An 18,606-nucleotide genomic window follows, 5' to 3' on the forward strand; every position below is an offset into this window, starting at 1 on the left:
ATATACCATAGGGAACAGAAAGTGAGTGAATGCTTTCAATAGACATCCTCTGGAAACTATTTCAGATGTCTCAAGCTGCCTTGAATTTTAAAAGCAATCATCTTTTCTTCATCTAGAGTCATAGTCCTCACAAAGATATTGTGAATAAAAAGTAAGCATTTCTAAGTACCTTTTTGTTTTTCAAGAAAGATACAATTAACTGTTCTTTGCATTCAATGCCTCCAGTGTAGTTATCAGACAGGAACAATCTTTAGAACAAATTTAAAGAAATAATTTTTGTATACCTCAATTTTTCTCCAAAAGTCTAGCCGTAACCTCAAGCTTATTGGAAACCAAAAGTTGCTAATGACCTCAGCAGCCATATTTGAGGAGTGTAACATTCACTGACTTGCAGTTAGATATGTTACTCTGCATTCCTACATGGTCAGCAGCAGACCAAGATGTGTGTTGGTGTGAATTTAATTTCTTTTTCAAAGAGGAGTTCTTGTGTTTTCTGGTTCTAAATGATAGTATGACAAATAAGTCTTGCCAAAAATCTCCAGGTGGTAAGTGATGGACACCAGGAAATAGATTCACCAGATGAAGAAATGAACTCCTTGAAAATTCACCTGTTTTATCATTGATCAGCAGTTAAACTAGTTATCATTTATATTGGAAATATTTTTACCAGAATATTAAAAATTATTCTAAGAAGAAGGAAATGTGGCCCTTTTATTGATATTTCACCTATAATATTAGATGTATCACTGAACAAAATCAGGACATTAATGGCACCTCACTCTTATATTTGTATTTCATTTCCTAGCACTTCTGTTTCTGTTCTCCACGTGTAGGCATTATATATTCTTCTTCTAAGAATTTGGCACATATTAATTTTGAAAAAGTGAATAATTACAAAAAGGCAGCAACATTCTTTCCCCCTCAGGTAATCTATCAAACACCACATATGTGTCCTTACTCTAAAGCTGTCAAGTAGATCAAAGCAATATTCTTTGCAATAATAGACTATACCTTATGAAGAAGTCAGTACAATAGGCCCACTGTACATCAAAGATTTATAAAACAGTATAAAGCTAGGTCTTATAGTAAGTAAAAACACAGCACTGGAGACCTGGCATGAAACGTTTTACAGAATATTAAAACACTTGAAGAAAAAAGAGATTTACCCATAAATCATCACTTCTTTTTTGGTTTCTTTTTTGTCTACACAAATCTTTACACCATTGCCCTGTAAACCACCAAATATAGTCCATTTGGAAATCACACTTTTAAAGTTTAAACAAGGGGTTGCTACTTTGATGACTGTCATGCTTTACCCCAATCTGATTGCCTTCTGTGATGAGATGATTGACTCTGAGGACACAGTACTAAATAACATGTGCTTTGCCATTAGCAAAGTTGTCCAAGGTTAGGCAGTTTTCCACAGCTGACTTTTATTCAAAAACTCGTGTTAACTGTATGGATGGACTGTGAGGTGGGTAAAAACCACACTGGGCCACTAAAACCAGAAAATAACGTTCAATGTTCCAAAGTACAGTTAAACTCCAGTTACTGATGGACATTCCCCATAGTCTGATCATGTTTAATGTCTTTATTAAAGATCTTGGCAATGACACAAAACATATCCAAAGACAGATGACACCAAACTGGGAGGAGCTGTTGAAACTGCTTTCAGAGGGACATTGCCAAACGGAGAAATGGTTTAACAGAAACCTCATGAAGGAAAAAGGTAAACACAAAGTCCTGGACCTGGATATGGCACTTGCCATGGTCTAGCTGACAAGGCAATCATCAGTCAAAGCTTGGACCTGATGATCTCAGAGGTCTTCTCCATCCTAAATGGTTCTGTGAAACGGTGAGATGGTAAAATCCCAAATCAAAAACTTGCTGGAGGTCAATGCTACAGAATAGCTTTGCAGAAAGGAACCAAAGAGTCCTGGGGGCCAACAAGTGATCACATGATCACTTGAACATGTGACAAGACTGTCCCTGTAGTGTGAGAGCCTGAGCATTTACTGGGAAGCATCAGCAGCAGCACAGCCACTGGGTCAGAGGTGAGATGATGAGATACTTGCATGTCAGCATCCCGAGCACTGTCTTTAGCTTTGAGCTCAACAGCAGAAGAAGAAGAGTGACAAACCTGAATGGGCAGGGGATTATCAAGAGGATTAAAAGGTTAAAGCACAGAATTTATAAGGAGAGGGTGAGAGAGCTAGGTCTTTTCAGAAAGAGAGAAGGATAAGGATGATGGTGGAGCATATAATTACTGTTTCCATTTACTTAAAGCAGGGCTATGAAGAAGATTAAGTCAGACTGTTCTTGGAAAGGTCCTGTGAAATGTTGAGAGGCAATGACTGAAGGTTTTATCAGGCAAAATTCTGCATGGATATAAAGACAAAAATATCCCAAAGCAAGGGTAATTAAGCACAGGACAATTATCCAGATGGTCATTCCTCTGAGGTAAAGCAAGATTTGACTGAACAACATCCTTAAAAGCCTAATCTAGCTTGGACATCACTCTTCTTTAGAGTAAAGGAATGGTTTCCAGAAGTATCTTCAACATAAATTATGCTTTGATTCTTGCAATGAAATAACATGCAGGTGTGAAGTATGAAAAGCTATGTGCTCCTGATCTCATTCACCAAGGTAAAAACAGTAGCATACAATCAGTGTATGATGTTTCTTTCTGATGACTAAAGAACCATAAGAATAATACTAAATGTGCATATACTAGAGGGTAAGGTGGCTTCACTTACACCCACAGAGCTACACATTACTGAAGCAGAACTGGACAAAAAGTAACAAACCAATGGATTTATATTTCCAATAGAGTAAATCCAGATGTAGTTCTATGACTTACTAAAGACAAGGCAAACACCTTGAGACAGAAATATCCCCTTATTCATTACAGGAGACCTCAGTGATGCAAGGGAGTTACTGATGAACAGCAAATAAGTATCTCATGATGTAGTCAAAAGTCTTTCTGAAATTTTGTAGCAAATTCCTTTTAAGTTTTTACAGTCCAAGTAAGTCATGCAGCACTTCAGCACAAAGCCAACTCAGAATTTAGATTCTTGGCATCTATTCAAATCTTCTGATTCTGTCCATTCCACTGACAATGGGAAAAACTCTATTTGCTCTACAAATAATTGATTGAAGATATTTCTATATATAATTTACAGTATTCATCTCCAAAAGAGGCCCTGTGTCTGTAAATTGTCCAAGAAAAATACACTGCATTTCTTTTCTACATCTTTCATGTTTCCAAATGTTAATGAAACAATATCCTTTCTCTCTATCCTTGGGAAGTGATAAAGGAATGGGGGGTGATGTGATGCCTCGATTAGCACAAACAACTTCTGGGGTTTTGACAGGGTGAAGAGAGAGGAATATAAATAGTTCGGCTGCTCCAGAGCATTCCTTGCTTTCACCCAGACTCACATGCAATTCTGAAACTGTGAGATTCAGGAAAGGAAGGAGAAAATCTTCTCCAGGTCTCCCATTAGCCAGATTCTTGGAATAGTTGACTGTGTCTTGCTCAATAACTCTTTCCCCAACTCTTGTTCTTATTTGCAAAGGTACCTCAATAGGTCCAACAGCCATTCCAGCAGAATTAGTACTTTGTCATTTATTAACTTCTATTATCCTAAAGATGCTGGACTAGATTCCAAGTTTTGAAGATAAGAAATATATACTTTTTCTTAGGGCAAAAGTTTTCTCTACCTTCTCCTGGGTTTTTTTGTTTTGTTTGTTTTTCTGGTTTTTGTTTTGTTTTGTTTGTATCAGTGCAAAAGTGTCAAAGTGTGAAATTTAAACTTACCAGTCTGTGACTGTGATTGGCTTTCAATATAAACTGAGGTATCAAGTCCCAATAACAAAGAATGACAAAATTCAAGAGATGGCTGCTGATCACTAATCATTAATATTCCAGCTGTTCAGATACAGGATCCCTCATGATGTACCAAAATTTTTGCTATAGAAGTATGAAAATATTCAGAGGTGGATTGAATTTTAGGGACTTGAGTCCCTAATACCATTAATGTGAGTAGTGGTTACTAGGCACAGAAAAGATTTTATAGTTTACTAGCTTTAGTGAAAGACAATGTAGCATGTGAACTCACAATGAAATACCAAAGATTCAGGAAAAGTTCAACACCAAATAATCTCAAAAACCTACTTCTCAAAAATTTGCTTAATTCCTCATTTACATAATTCTCCTTGCACATAAGATGTTACAGAACCACTATAATAACAGCATTTACTGAATAATACTCTTAACACTCTTTCTATTCTTCAATCAACATCAGAATGCATTTTGAAACTGACCATACAAACAACAAAAAACATGTATTTCCTTTACCTATACAATCTTTTCTAGATGGTACAAACACCTGCTCAGAGCTACACTACTTTGCAGATGGACTTCTTAAAAATCCAGTTGCAAGCCAGGGAAAAACCTACCTCAGTGGTGCTACTGGAAGCTTCCAGTCCAACCATATTAGCTTGTACCAGCTGCTGAAGAAGTTGCACTTGAGCCACATTGAGGAAGAAGTCCAAATTTGTTGTCATATTCACTTCCAAAGAATGACCACAGACCAAAATTTCCTGTGAAATTAAGGGAAAATACAAAGTAACAGCCATTGGGAAAATAATTTTCAGCCTCTACATAACTGTATTGTGGTTCCCCTGCTGTAGTCAATACTTAACATTATATATAACATTATATATAGTACAAATGTGGTCTTTTTAGGAGAAACCGGTGTGCCATGCTTCTAAAGGATGTGGCTTATTCTTTGCATGGCTTTCAACAGCAGAACTGTTAAGGCAAACTTTGCAAGAAAAGCATCTCATGCACAAGGCCTTGTTTCCATCTCTTGCTAGTATCAGTGGGCTGTCAGAGTGTCCTTGGCAATGATTCCAGTTCTCCTTTCCTTCCAAGAAAAAGATATCGTTTTTTGATTTTTTGTTTAAACACAAACTCTGCTTGATTTATAATGAAATCATGTGTTGGAACTCACTGATAGCCAACCTGATTGATTTCTCTTTGCCTGCAAGCCATTCTTAATACCTTGGCAACAGTAGCTGAGTAGCCACTGTTTTATTGGTGTTGTCTAGCACAAATAGAGACCTTCACCACTGCTGGCAAACAATAAAGAGATGAAAAACAGACAGAAGGGGAGAAGAACTGCTCTGTCTCATGAGAAGTTTGCACAGTGCTCAAGCTTTAATCTAAACTAGACCTCTCCCTTCATGATGGAATGTCATCTAGGGAATAGATAACAAGAAGAATACATCTATAGAAAACACTGAAATTCTTGAACATAAGCATTAGCGAAGATCAGATTTTTTTTTAAACTTGAATAACTTCTATGCACTGCAGCCATACTGGGGCTTTCTATTTCTTTTTTACATTAAATAATTTTCCATTTAACCTTCCGATGACCCTTTACACAAAGTGTGAAACTGTTGATTTCTTCTCTCTATGCCCACCAGCTGTTATTTTCCAACAATGTACACCCACTGCATGTTGAAATACACCTCTAGTACCTTTCACACTCCTGTATCAATTTTGCTCTTCCCAGGAGGGAGTTTTTATGGGAAATTATCCTTATGAGCTGACAAAAAATTTCTGGTATCTTACCTATAGAAAATGTTCTTGAGCTACAAACTAATGGCAAAAAGTCAGCCAATACCTTTTGTGTGTAACTTGCTTCACAGATTTATTCTTAACTAGCTGAACAACACACCAGCAAAAGTGACTGTTAAATCTGAGTACCTGGAAGTACTTATGGCAAAAGTAGGGAAATGGATGCTTAGTGGCAATCTGGGGTCTTGGAAATCTGGATAGGAGAACTCAGCTTAACTTTCTTATTATAGATAGTCTACAGACAGCATTTTCAGGTTTCTTTATGAGAACCTTGTGAATACAATGTTTTGTTATGCTGCACCTCTTCTCAACGCCTTTCCACCACAGACTTTTAAAAAATATTGCTGGAAACCATTAAAGGATTCCCATTTTTGGAACTGAAAATAGGCTTATCTACCTCTGGCTGGACTACCTTTAGTATCAAATGCTATACAAAAATTCTTTCTCCAGCAGAAAAAGAACATTTCAGCTCATGACCTTTTTCCAGTTGGCAATTTGAAAACACACCTGAACACTTCAAATGGTCGAGTGGTAAAATATTAAGATTATTCATATATTAAAATATAGTAAAACATATATGAAAATGTATTAACATATATTAAAAATTATGCTATTTCTGTAGACACTTTGTACAAACCTCTGGGTGTAAATTCTCTGCAGCATCAATTTTTGTAAAAATAATGGCAGGAGCTGCAGTTATTCGAACGGTGAAATCTGTTAAAATGGGAGTTAAAATAGCTCTCCTTTCCTGGTGTCGCCTTATGCTAGGAAAGAGAAAGAAAAGTAAAGATTAAATTACATTATAAACTGTCAAGAGGCAAAAACTTTCCATATTATTCTTTACATCCAGCACATAGCAGTAAACTTCTTCAGTACTAATTGGGCATTTGATTGCTACCTTAATAATCTTTAAGTACCATTATTGTAAATCATATTAACTGCAATTCTGAAGGCAGACTTCTATCTTCATTTCACAGGATAAGTATGTCTAAATATTTGACTCTTCAACCTATCTCCAGGTAGACAAACTTGACAGTTGACACTGCTTGTTCTCCTGTTTAATGCACTATACACAATAATTTGAAGAAGGATGCAAACTTTATTACCAGTATTTTAAAAACTTGCCTGTGGATGCCCTTCCCTTTATAAATGGCTGTTTTGAAGCCTACATAATATTTGAATTTGTGCATTAAAAGTCCATGTTGAAGAAATATGCATGAAACTGACACAAAAATGAAATACATGAAAACTTAAACTAGCAAATCCCATGCAACACTAGGACTCTGACATGAAATCAGTAACTATTGTCCAAGATGTTTAGAATTATTTAAAAAAACAGGGATGTCAGTTCTTCCTCAACTCCTTTTGTCTGTCACTGCTTGGTTCTGGTACTTTTTCAGCTAAATATCAACATTTACTTACCAAGAATATTTGTGTCATTAATCTTAGTAATTGCATTTATTTTTTAGCCAGGTGTTTAGTTTTGAGGTTTTTTTGGTTTCTCTCTCCCCCCCTTAACCAAACAGTAAGCCTAGAAGCACAACTCTTATAGATGGATCACTAATAGCTTATGACAACACATTCCAAATGGCCAGAATCTTCTGGGTCAGGTCAAATAAACTATTGCCACAAAATGCCATCTGAGAGCCTCTGATGAGGGAAAAAAAAATGTAATGAGATCAAGATGTAGTTCAGCCCCTAAAAGAGGATACACTTCAAATTCCAGGGAGACTCCTTCCATCAAGACAGTTCTTGATAATTCTAATTCTTTTTACCTATTATTGTTTGTAGCAACATCAAATACCCACATTTCACCAAGAAAATTCTAAAAATCATCATAAAGTTATAGGTCTAAGGTAAGTTTTCCTATGCTTACAAAATAGAAAATTGTCAGCTGTGAAATGATGCAAGTTTAAAGAACAAACTACATGGCCTTAGAGAAGAAGTGAACACATCCATGTAGAACTCTCCATCAGCATGTCAGTCACATTTCCCTGTATTACCTTTAATTTTGCCATCTCTAATGGAGACATGGCAGTTCAGGCATCAGTGTAAATCATACAAGTGAGCCAGACATGAACTACACAATTAACAATTAGCCCCTACCATCAGCTACAGTCATCCATGTTAATGTTATTAACCAATATGCTTTTATGCCTGTTTATGCAGAAATGACTGCATGCAGAACAGGTATTGAACTCTCTTGATTAAGAAAGGGCATTGTGATGCATAGTCTAGTAATGGTTCTGTAATGGGTTCTGTAGAAAAGCAAACAATCTCAAATGCTGATGGTTTGTAAGCCAAGAGCTAAATCATAACCTGAGGTGGAATTCGGTGTACTGCAAAAGATACAAAATTCATACTGCAGAAGATACAGAATTAATTTTAGTGCTTAGGTATTTCAATTTTGATGCTTCAAATTCTACTAATAATTTTTTAAAGTGTCCTCAAAACATATGGAAAGGATGATGATCTATAAGGGAATATAAATTATACAGTGGAGGTAGGCCTTAAAGCTTTTAAATCTATTTAGGACAACAGTAAACAGAAGTTAAGAGCAGATGCCACCGAGCTAGTATTGGCAGAGCACAGCTCTAACAAACTTCTACTTCAAATGGCCCTCATTGCTGAGGAGGCTGCACACTACCATAATAATTGTGCAGCTTAAGAATAAGCCAATTAATGAATGAGAAAACTACCATCTTACCTTAAAAGCTTTAGCATTTTGGTCAGCTGTATCTCTGTTGGGCTCTAATGATAGCTTTTAGAGCAAGGTTAGTCTCATTTTATCCCCAAATTAGAAATCAGACTTGTTAGTGGCTAGTGAACATCTTCAACTTAAGCCGGAGTTCTACAATTGTTTCTCCTCCTGACACCACCTCCATTTTACATTCAAACCAAATTATTTTTTACCCAGTTCCTATTTCCCCTTCTCAATGGATGAGAAAGAAATGCCTTTTTCCTTCAGGACAATGAAAGAGCTAAATAAGAGAACAATTCTATGAAAGAACATGCAGCTATAACTATACTAGAAAACTTCTACTTGAAGTTTCTTGAAATGCTAATAAGTATGACTTTAATATATGAAACAGAGCTGTAAAAGCAAGTTATTTTTTGAACCTCAAACCCTCAATTGGCTCTCTTCAATTGCTGATCAAATTATTTTTCAGCTTATGCATATTCCCATTTCTTAATTTTCATACTTTTTACTAGTAGATACGCAATACACTGCATCTTAAAGGACATTTTTGGTAATATATATTGATTACTGGTTTATTTTATTTTTTTTTTAAATCATCCTTATGTGCTATCCCTGTCCAGCTCTACTTACTACTTTCTGAATTTCTTGTGGGTGAATTTGAACCTCAGCCAAATCAAGTATTAGGAAAATAATTCTAAGTACAAACAGAAGGCAAACAGAGCACAGTAAATAATGAAGGGAGAGGATATGAGAAAGAGTACAAAAGGAACAAAGAAACAAATTCCACTTTGAATTATTGAGTCTTCCACACTGCACCTAAGTGCAAGGCTAACTTAACACAGGTGTACGCCACATGAGCTTATGAAAAAACTTGATTGTGAAGAGTGTAATGATGGCTCTATGTCTGCAGCACATTCATTCCGTGGTTCATTTATGCATCTGTTATATATTTGTCTTGGAAAAAAAAGGAAAAGCTAGTATTTTAAAGATGTTCAAGCAGTTGATCATCTACACTTAAAAGTAAGTGCATTTGAAAGACCATATGCTAACGCAAAGGAACAAGGCAGTTAAGCAACTGTGATAAGGTTTGGAGGTACCTTAGCCCAGAATTTGGGCTTTATCTGCACAACAACACAAACCCTGGTTATGGACCACAGATCCACATTGCAAAAGCACAGGATGAAAATGGTCTCTGTCCTCAAAGGCTTACAATTTAAGTATACAAAAAAACACACTCACAGAGAGGGAAGTAAAAGTAAACTACTAACAGCAGCATGGGTAATGATATCCATACAGTGGCAACCTGTCTCCTGGTTTTTATATTACAGTATCCTAGAAATTAATTTTTTTGAAGGATTTTGAATAAAGCATCGCAATAACAGTGTGAATGTTCACAGCAAACACCTTTATAACACACAGGAGTGAACAAGGCAGTGCCTCTTTGAAACACTGAACACGTTGGTCTTGATAAGTGGCATGAAGAGGTCTGATGAGCAGGGAGTGTAGATGAGTCAAAACAAATGAAAGAAGACATGAAAAGAGAAATGGATAGACAGGGGGTCTGGAAGTGCTGTGAAAGCAAAGACATCTAATGATTAATATGACAAAGAATGTTGTGGGAAGAAGAGAGAAAAAAATGTGAAGAACAGAATTTTGCAATGGGAGCAACAACATTTGATTACATCAAATCAAATCATCAGTACTTGATTATAACCAGTCAGAAGCACATTGAATTTATACAAAGAGGAAGGACTGCCAAAGAGATGATGTTGCCCTAATTAAGGAGGTGCGATGATGTGAGACTGGATAAGCTGAGAAAATGCACAAGTAGGACTAAGTCCTAGTACTATGACTCTCACGTGGAAAGCACTAAGCAAAACAAACAGAAAACATGGTCACTAACAGCTAAAAATAACCTAGGTGTGAAATTTGGAAATGTTTACCTTATTATTAATTGTATTTTTTTCTTAATAATACCTTATTGACTTTGAGCCCCCTATATACATAAAAATTCACTAAGTCAGGGAGAAACTTGTATACATTCAGTACACGAATAACAATCAAAAGCACATTTGCACCATGTAATTTTACTATCTACAGAAAGATGAGTCCTCATGGAGAATTTTGTGATGTGAAAAAGAAAAAAAATATTAGCATGAAATAGACCACAAAGTCAAAGTGTTCTCTAATAGTGTTGAGGCTTGCAAAACGTCAGAAGATGTTATTTAAGACAGCATGTTAACTTGAGACTTACGAAAGAATTTTCTCTTGCAGGCTTCCCATGTAGCTGTTTAAATCAGCTAATCCCTGATATACAAATGTATTAGGAATGTTTTAGGATATCTAACTACTGATGACTAATTCACATCCTTTCAGCTTTCTGAGGTGTTGCAAAGACATGTCACATGGAAGTAAAATATCATAGCAACATTTTGAGGACCATCTAATAATCAAAATTAGAAAATAAACAAGTGTACACTACCTGGCTGTAAAGAATTACTATTTTTGTATTAGAAGACTTCAGTAAAGCTAACTTCTATCTTATGAAGAATACTGTGCAGCATTGCTTTGCTGTGGATTAATATAAAAAATAAAACACCCCATCTTATTGAGAAATGCTTTGTACAGTATGAATAGAAGCACAACTCAAGGTACCATAAAAGACAACAATTAAAATAAATTACTGAAAAAAATGCATTGCATTTTATTCCAAAAGATGCAACGGGAATGCCCTACTTCCTTACACAAAGATCTAGAGACCAATTTTTTTCTGATCGTTCCTCATTAGAAGTTGGCAATCAGCCAAGAACTTTCTAAAAAAGCATGAAAATGAAAACTATTCAAAGTAAAATCTGCAGGAAACCTTTCTGAGGATCCTTGCAGTGGTATTTTGTTCAGTTTTGTACAACAGATCATTGGCTCCCTGATGTACTCCATGAGAGCTGTTCCAGATGGTGGTATGCCAAGGACAAAACTGTAACACAGTATATTGCCACACTCAATTCATTACCACACAGAGAAGTAATGCGTTTAAGCTCAATTATTATTTTTTTTAAACAAAGTTTATTCAGGCTGCAGGAAGCAGAAGTTGCTGCTGGGAGCTGTAGAAGGATTGCACAGGGATGGGGGCGAGGCCTCAAGAGAGGATATATTTCTTTATTTCCTTCAGGGCTGTTGTTTTTTCCATTGAGTGGAGGGAGAGGGAGGAGGAGATCTGCAAGCTGAAAAAGCAGTTTTCAATCAAGAAAACTTCTTTCGGTTAAGTACTCCCAGTTCCCCACATGCTGTTTGGTAAAGGGAATAAATGTGGACAGGTTTCATTTGTACATAACCTTATTAGAACTGTCTGACTGTTTCCAGTATTCTTTTTATATATTACACCATTAGGGAGCTTTTTATAACATCCATGGTGAAGTATAAACATTTCATAATGGAAAGAGTTATGATCCCTGATCCTCAGTACAGCACAGCATCTAGACAGTTTTTTCTGCACGGCTGCATCCACCCTACCAGAGAGTTCTAGTTCCCCCATTCTCCTTGGCATGACCTGCAAAGACACAGGAAGCATCACACCAGCATTTCACTGCAGCCCCTCTTGAAGAATCTTACACTAAAACACCTGCAAGTATTCAACAACTTTGTCTTAGAGTATGACAGCTTGATTTCCAAACTGCAGTGTAAAGGTTGGGGTGGGGGTGGGGAAACAACTCCTTAATGCATTAAGTAGTAGAAGAACTGAACTCTGAAAAAAGTGGTATGAAAATTCAAAGGATTTACTTTCAGAGTAAAGATTGCTAAAGCATTTAAATGATAAATTATGTCAAATGCCTTCAGATACTTGTTTGTGTGATATCCATAGATCTCTGACTTAAAATGATTTGGTTTTCATGCGAATTTTAAAACCAGGCCAAATTTCAACTGTAGATTAAATTACAATATAATTTATTTAAAAATTTTTGCCATTTTATTTTTAAATAATCCAAAAGTGCTTTTACAAATGGGAATGGAAAAGGAATGACTGGTATCTATGCTGAAGTTTTCTGTAAAGTAAACTATGTAAAGTAACTACGAAAAACCTGGATATAGGCTGGATTCTATACTGCCCCACATAGCATTAAAGTACTACAAAAATGAGAAAAATAGATTGCAAAGAAGGATTATTAGACCCAGTGATCCTAATATACCAGAGCACTGGGTAAGAATAAACAGAAGTATATTAAAACCAATCAAAGAAATTAACCTGAAAAGAACTCAGCAAAAATCATTCATTATATTCCAGGTTAAACATATCTAAGAAACTTAAAGAAATCTAAAAAATAGTATCAAGATTAGATGAGGGCATAAAGCTTTTGTGGTATTTGCAGTAAGTATTAGGATAAATTTAACCCTGGAAACAGCAAGCACCACGTAAAACATCCAGCAGCCACCCTCTTGGTGCGTGCTGGAAATAGCGCCCTGGATGGCAGAGTTCAGTGCAGGTTCTTCCAGTTCTCAACACATCACTTGTACAGGTCATAAAATAAACCCAGATATGGCAAAACTGACTGATAACTAAAAAGCAAAAATGCAAGGATCCTGAAAAAACTTTAGTAAATATGCAAAATTTAAAACCAAAAGGATAAGAAAGCATTCATACTTTTTCTTGAAAACAAGCTGGAACTAAATTTCTGTAATTGCACAGCAGAAACGAAAATTTAATGTATTTAATTACAATTGTTCTAAATTAAAACCCAAGTAGAAGATTCATTCAAAAGCAATTTTAAACCAAACATACTTATTTGTATTCTAATAAAACTTCATTTTGGAAGTCTGCTGAGGAAGCATGTCCAACCAGTTATAGGAAATAAACCAAAAAGAGAACTAACGATTGTCTGTAACAGCTGCTCCCTTGTCCTATTAGCTTTTCAGTAATGCAGCAGAATTTCCTATCAATCTGCAACCACACAGCTCAGACCCAGAGTGTGCTGGCAGTAGGATTTCAGTCACCAATGGCAAGGAAAAGGAAAGCCAATCTCTCAGTGGCTGGTTTTACTATGTTAGCTGAAGTTGCAAATTGGCTGCAAGTCCTTTGGAAATTAACGTAATCTTATTTTTCAAGATGTTGCAGTGGACATGGAATTTTGCACCTGTCCAACATCAAGGCCCAGCTATACAGTCATACACATTTTTTAAGGCTAGGAATTTAAAATAAAAAACCTCTGTGGAATTGCATGACTTAAAAAGATAAATTGTTAAAAGACAGTAAAGAACATGATCTTATAAATGAAGACCAGAATCTATTTCTGTGTTAAAATTTTTATCTGCACTCCCGTGACTCTCTGTCATTTTATCATCTCTTTGATTAGAACTGCCCTCTAGTTTTCAATGATAAACTGGAATTTATTATTGATCACATCTTTTTCCTGCATGCTCTCCTCCAGAGTGAGCTTATCTGCCCTCTTGGCCTTGCATCAATACATCACTTACAAAGCTCAGTCTGTGTGCCATCCTCATGTAGCTTTGCTACAACTTGCCTTACTTTTAGAAAAATCTGAATCCTCTCATCTCCCATTTTTCTGAAAATTAAACGAGAAGTAGTTATTTCCAGATGATTCTGCCTGTTTTTCTATATCACTTTTAGGAACTCATCCCTAAATGGAGATAAGGAATCATACTTTAGGAACCATGGAATTATACACATATCTCATAAAAATTAGATTTTTTCTGCATGAATTAGATAGAAAGGACTTTTATATGAAAATAAATAGCTAAATGTATAGGCAAAGAGGCATTTACTAGCAGAAATGCTTCTAAATCTACAAAATTACTTGAAAGCTTGCTCTTGGCCATCAGACCTTATTCTTGCCAGTTTGAAAACAGAAATCTCCTACAGTCTGTAAAATTTAGTTTTAAACTACTTGCATTAATTTTTAAGTATAAAAAAAAGTATATTAATGCCAAAATAAATACTTAAAATCTTCACAAATTACCAATTATCTCCTCCCCATTTTTTATTTGAAAACGTCAAAATTTAAAATAGCAAGCTAATGTATGCATGCTTTGTCTTTCAACACTGTTTAACCAGAGGGTGGGGCTTTGTGTGCACATACACAATACCCAATAAAGGAGACTTAGCTGAAATATCTAATTCTCAAAATTCATCTGGTTTTAGTTACAGAAGTGCAAAAACCAGTTCAGAATCAATAGGAAATGTTCTACTGTATCCCTCTCTAATTTAGAAATGTCTAAGCTGGTTTTACTCAAGCTTTGTAAAAATACAAACAAAAGAAGTTTAGAAAAAAGAAAAAAATACACCACCACCCCCAAAACACACCCTATACCCAAAAAAACCCTCAAAACAGAACCTCCCATTCCTCTAGAGACTGACAAGCTGAAGTCTCAGTCCTGGAGTTATTTTTATGGACAGACAGTAAGTAACTTGGAGAAGAGCTTATAATGGAAGCAAAGCACACAGTAACTAGACAGCAACTACAGCATAACAACAACAGTAATATGAATTTCAAATATGTAACCCAAAACTCCAGGGAAATGTGCTTGTAATGTAAAGCAAAGCCAGTATTGAATTATTTAATTCAGATATACTGTGTCTGCTCTCTGCAGAGTTTGTGCTATGTATTTTCAGAAAAGAGTAAGTCTTTAAAAAAATCCCTACCTACTGGCCATGTTCCATTCAAGTGCTGGATTTTGAGAATTTCTCTCAGTCTCTGTCAAAACTCCTCCTTTTCCATTTTCTTTCTCTGGTTTCAACTGATTCCAATAAGCAGTACCAATGTTGATAGATTGAAGATCTATTTGGTATTGTCTGTCTTCAACTTCTGATCCAGGGTCTCGAAGAATTCCTAGATTTAGTGCTCTCCTGTAATGTCAAAAAAAGGAAAAGAAATTACCAAAGCACACAATAAGACCAATCAGATATTCATTAAGATCCAAATTAACAAAATAAAGGTACCAATTTCACCATTTTTGTCTACACTAAGCATTATTTTAATTTCAAATCTTCAAAAGTACCCATCTGCCTCTTTCCTATGGAATTCAATGGGAGATCTGCAAATGAACACATTCCTTAATTTAGCCAGATGTACCAAAGTCGATATGAGATCAATGCATCAACTTCATTGCACTCCCAATCAGATTTATACGAGCAGCCTTGTGGGGCAGTAGGACTGATTCATATCTACTGGATGGATAAGTGATGTCACATTCAACTCCTCAAAAAGAACAGCTACATACCAGTCTAACCACGAACTATAACCAACTGTCCCACTGTTCAAATTCATCAAAGAATAAAAATTAAAAAGAATACTCCAAGATGATGGAAAAACAATTCAATCCTTTTACTGCTGTATTTCAGCACAGAATTTTTTAAATAAAATACTTCTAGCAAGTGAGAAAAAAGCATTTTTGAGTGAACCACATTCCTTGTGGATTCCTTTAAAGTCTATGACACTAGATTTTACAAAGTACTTCAGTCTTGAGCTAGTTTTGGGAACAGTCAGACTCAACTACAACAAAATATTCAAGAGCTATTAAATGAGTGGGAGCTGCTGAGATCAATTTTACCTGTGACCAGTAACAGAGGAGTCTTCTACTGCCATTCATATTCTGCTAATAAGCACTGAGAAATACTAAAAAAAAAAATCTTTCCTTTTCTATACTGGGAACAATACAGCCTTCTGTGCACTGCTCATTTGATATTATAATAAAAAATTACTGCTATATTACCACTGTTTTTCAAAATAAGGGAGCAAGGGTATCTTAATTTTTTTCCTTCAATCTATGATCACAAATTGTAGTCTATTTTTATTGATTTCATACATCTGTGTTGAAGCTTGAGCTTCTTACTGGCATATGACATCCAATCTAGTGTTCTGTTCAAGGTCTTGGGCCAAAATGATTTAGTATACAGCTACTGTCTTCACAGAGAAATTAATAATTCTGCATTTTGTGTGAATTTGATACTAAGAATCTAAACACAAATAACTATTGAAGTAGCACATCCCAAACTGCAAACTCAAGAGCAGAGGTATGCAAACCATAGGTGTGCAATCTGTTTCAAAGTGCAATCCCAGTGCTGCCCAAATCCAAATAACAGTTGAAACTGCTAATACACTGCCATTGTTACCAATGGAGTATGTCGGCAATTAAGAAAATTAAGTAATTAATCATATGCACCCACAGAGACATGTGGATGACAGGAAAGCCATTTTGATCAAGTCACTCCTGGAGAGGCAGTGTGATGGCAGTGTTCAGTAGGCCCTATAACTTTCTTAAGTGCTTAGTAGAAACACACTGAAAATCTATTATGTCAGTAGTGGTATTTCAAAATTAAATGTGGTTTCTTAAAACTTAAGAATGTGTTTGTCAACTTTCCACACAGAGAGACCTAACCACAACCACTGTGCCTTTTATTATTCTTTCTAAGGCATTATTTCATCAATGTGAATGCAGTTTTTTTTTTCAACCCACCACAGTAGATTATTGTATGATCCAATGTCTATTTTCATACTTTGTCTAATACAAGTAAATACTGGAATATTTGTTTTGTGAAATATTACTTAAAATAAAGCACCGAATCACATATCTTTGGAAATCTTCTTGTGTATATTAAACAGAATATGATAGTAATTTCACATGCACAATGGATTGTTCTCCCCTTTACTTTGCAGTGACCATTTTTCATTTCTTCTTTTATGAGCAGCTTGATAACTTGCAATAGGCTCACCTAAATATTCCTTAGACTCATTCGGCATAACCTTGTGAACCAAATTCCTTGAGCACAATGTGTCTGTATGCACTGATCTGAAACTCCCCACTGTGACACTGCCCTTCTTACCCTCACAAATTTACTTATTTAAACATAAACCACAACAAAATCACTCTTTGGCAAAAATCTTTAGGTGCAGCAAAATATACAAGGGCATTATTTAAAGAGAAGGTACTCACGTATTGTGTTGCTGGTATCACATTTGTCTGCTGCATCTTTTTTTAATGCACTTTGGGATATTACAGCCCAATATTTTCAGCTTTAATATTTTCATGCTGACATAAAAGTTCATATTTGCATTATCCTACTATTACCAATCTCCTATATATAATATAAAACTCTTCTTCTGATCGTTCAGATACACTTTTGAAAACCAAGCATACTGTGTTTCTATAGATAACCCACTTCAAGAAACACATATTTTACACATCCATGTAAAATACAAGGTTTAGTAATTAATGCCTTGATGTTTTGATGAAGCTCATTATGGCTTTCAGAAATTGCATCATGCCAGTTTTATACAAGGATCAAAATATAGCCTTTTCCCAAATAAGTAATATATATACAAGCATTTACATAAGCCCTCATTTCTGGTTTCCCATATCAACAATTTACATACAGTGATTTACATAAGCACTCATTTCTGGTTTTTCCATATCAACAATTTTCCTAAGTATGTCTCCAATTTATTAGTTGTATACTTCCTAGGAGAATGAAGGTATGTTAAACCACAGCAAACCTGGCCTAGTCTTAAGTACACGTGCTTTGTATGAACTCTGAACCCTTTAAAATCCTTGCAGCAAATAAATTCCGGAAAACAGAGTAAGCCAAATTCCCGACTTCTCTATCTCCAGCAAAAGTGATGTTTTATCAGCTGAAATGTACTGTAGAGGTTATGATTTAAATTGCTTCCCTCTTCTGAAAACAACTTCACTATCTCATCTAATCTTTGGGCAGGTGGTGCAGAATACAACAGCTGGTCAACAATACAGTAAGATCACAAGCAACCAAAGACAACCATAAGCATGTAACACGAAACACAGGTTTAAAGTTTTTCTCTTTTTTAAATTGATTTTGCGTGGGTCAGGCTTTTTGTATGTTTATTTAAGAAGTAGTTCATGTTGAATCAGTTACTACATGCTGCTGAATAAGCATAATTCTGAGACCCACAGTAAAGAAGTTAAATTTATTCACTTACAGCTCATCTGAGACCTACAAAAAGCTAAAGAAGCCAGGAAAATGGCTGTTAAAGACTGCACATTCTGGATCTCTGTGTGCAGTGATTTCTTCCAGGTATAGAGATAACAAAAATAGCTACCTAAATTTCACTTATTAAAGGTTTTGCCTGATGAAAGATCCTTTCTATCCTAATTTACAAAGGAAACGGAAAGTAAGCTTGGATAAATATGTAATAACACATAGGTACAGCACATAGATAAATATGTAATAACCTATGGCACATAGGTAAAAGGACCTCTTCCTCTTCTGCTTAAG

The 18,606-nt window shown here is 35.5% G+C and overlaps 1 protein-coding gene across 1 annotated transcript in view; it reads right to left on the reverse strand.

Annotated features, from left to right (window-relative positions):
* The window catches only part of VPS13B (vacuolar protein sorting 13 homolog B), a 429,559-nt gene that overhangs the window by 137,829 nt on the left and 273,124 nt on the right, over positions 1 to 18,606 (reverse strand). Inside the window, exons 31-33 of the mRNA XM_059490125.1 lie at positions 15,001 to 15,204; positions 6,285 to 6,411; positions 4,462 to 4,605 (exon numbers count right to left, since the gene is read on the reverse strand). Coding sequence (XP_059346108.1) covers positions 4,462 to 4,605; positions 6,285 to 6,411; positions 15,001 to 15,204 — 475 coding nt within the window. The remainder of the gene's footprint in view (positions 1 to 4,461; positions 4,606 to 6,284; positions 6,412 to 15,000; positions 15,205 to 18,606) is intronic.

The sequence above is a fragment of the Ammospiza nelsoni genome, chromosome 1 (assembly GCF_027579445.1).
Source record: "Ammospiza nelsoni isolate bAmmNel1 chromosome 1, bAmmNel1.pri, whole genome shotgun sequence".
NCBI classification, from domain to species: Eukaryota; Metazoa; Chordata; class Aves; order Passeriformes; family Passerellidae; genus Ammospiza; species Ammospiza nelsoni.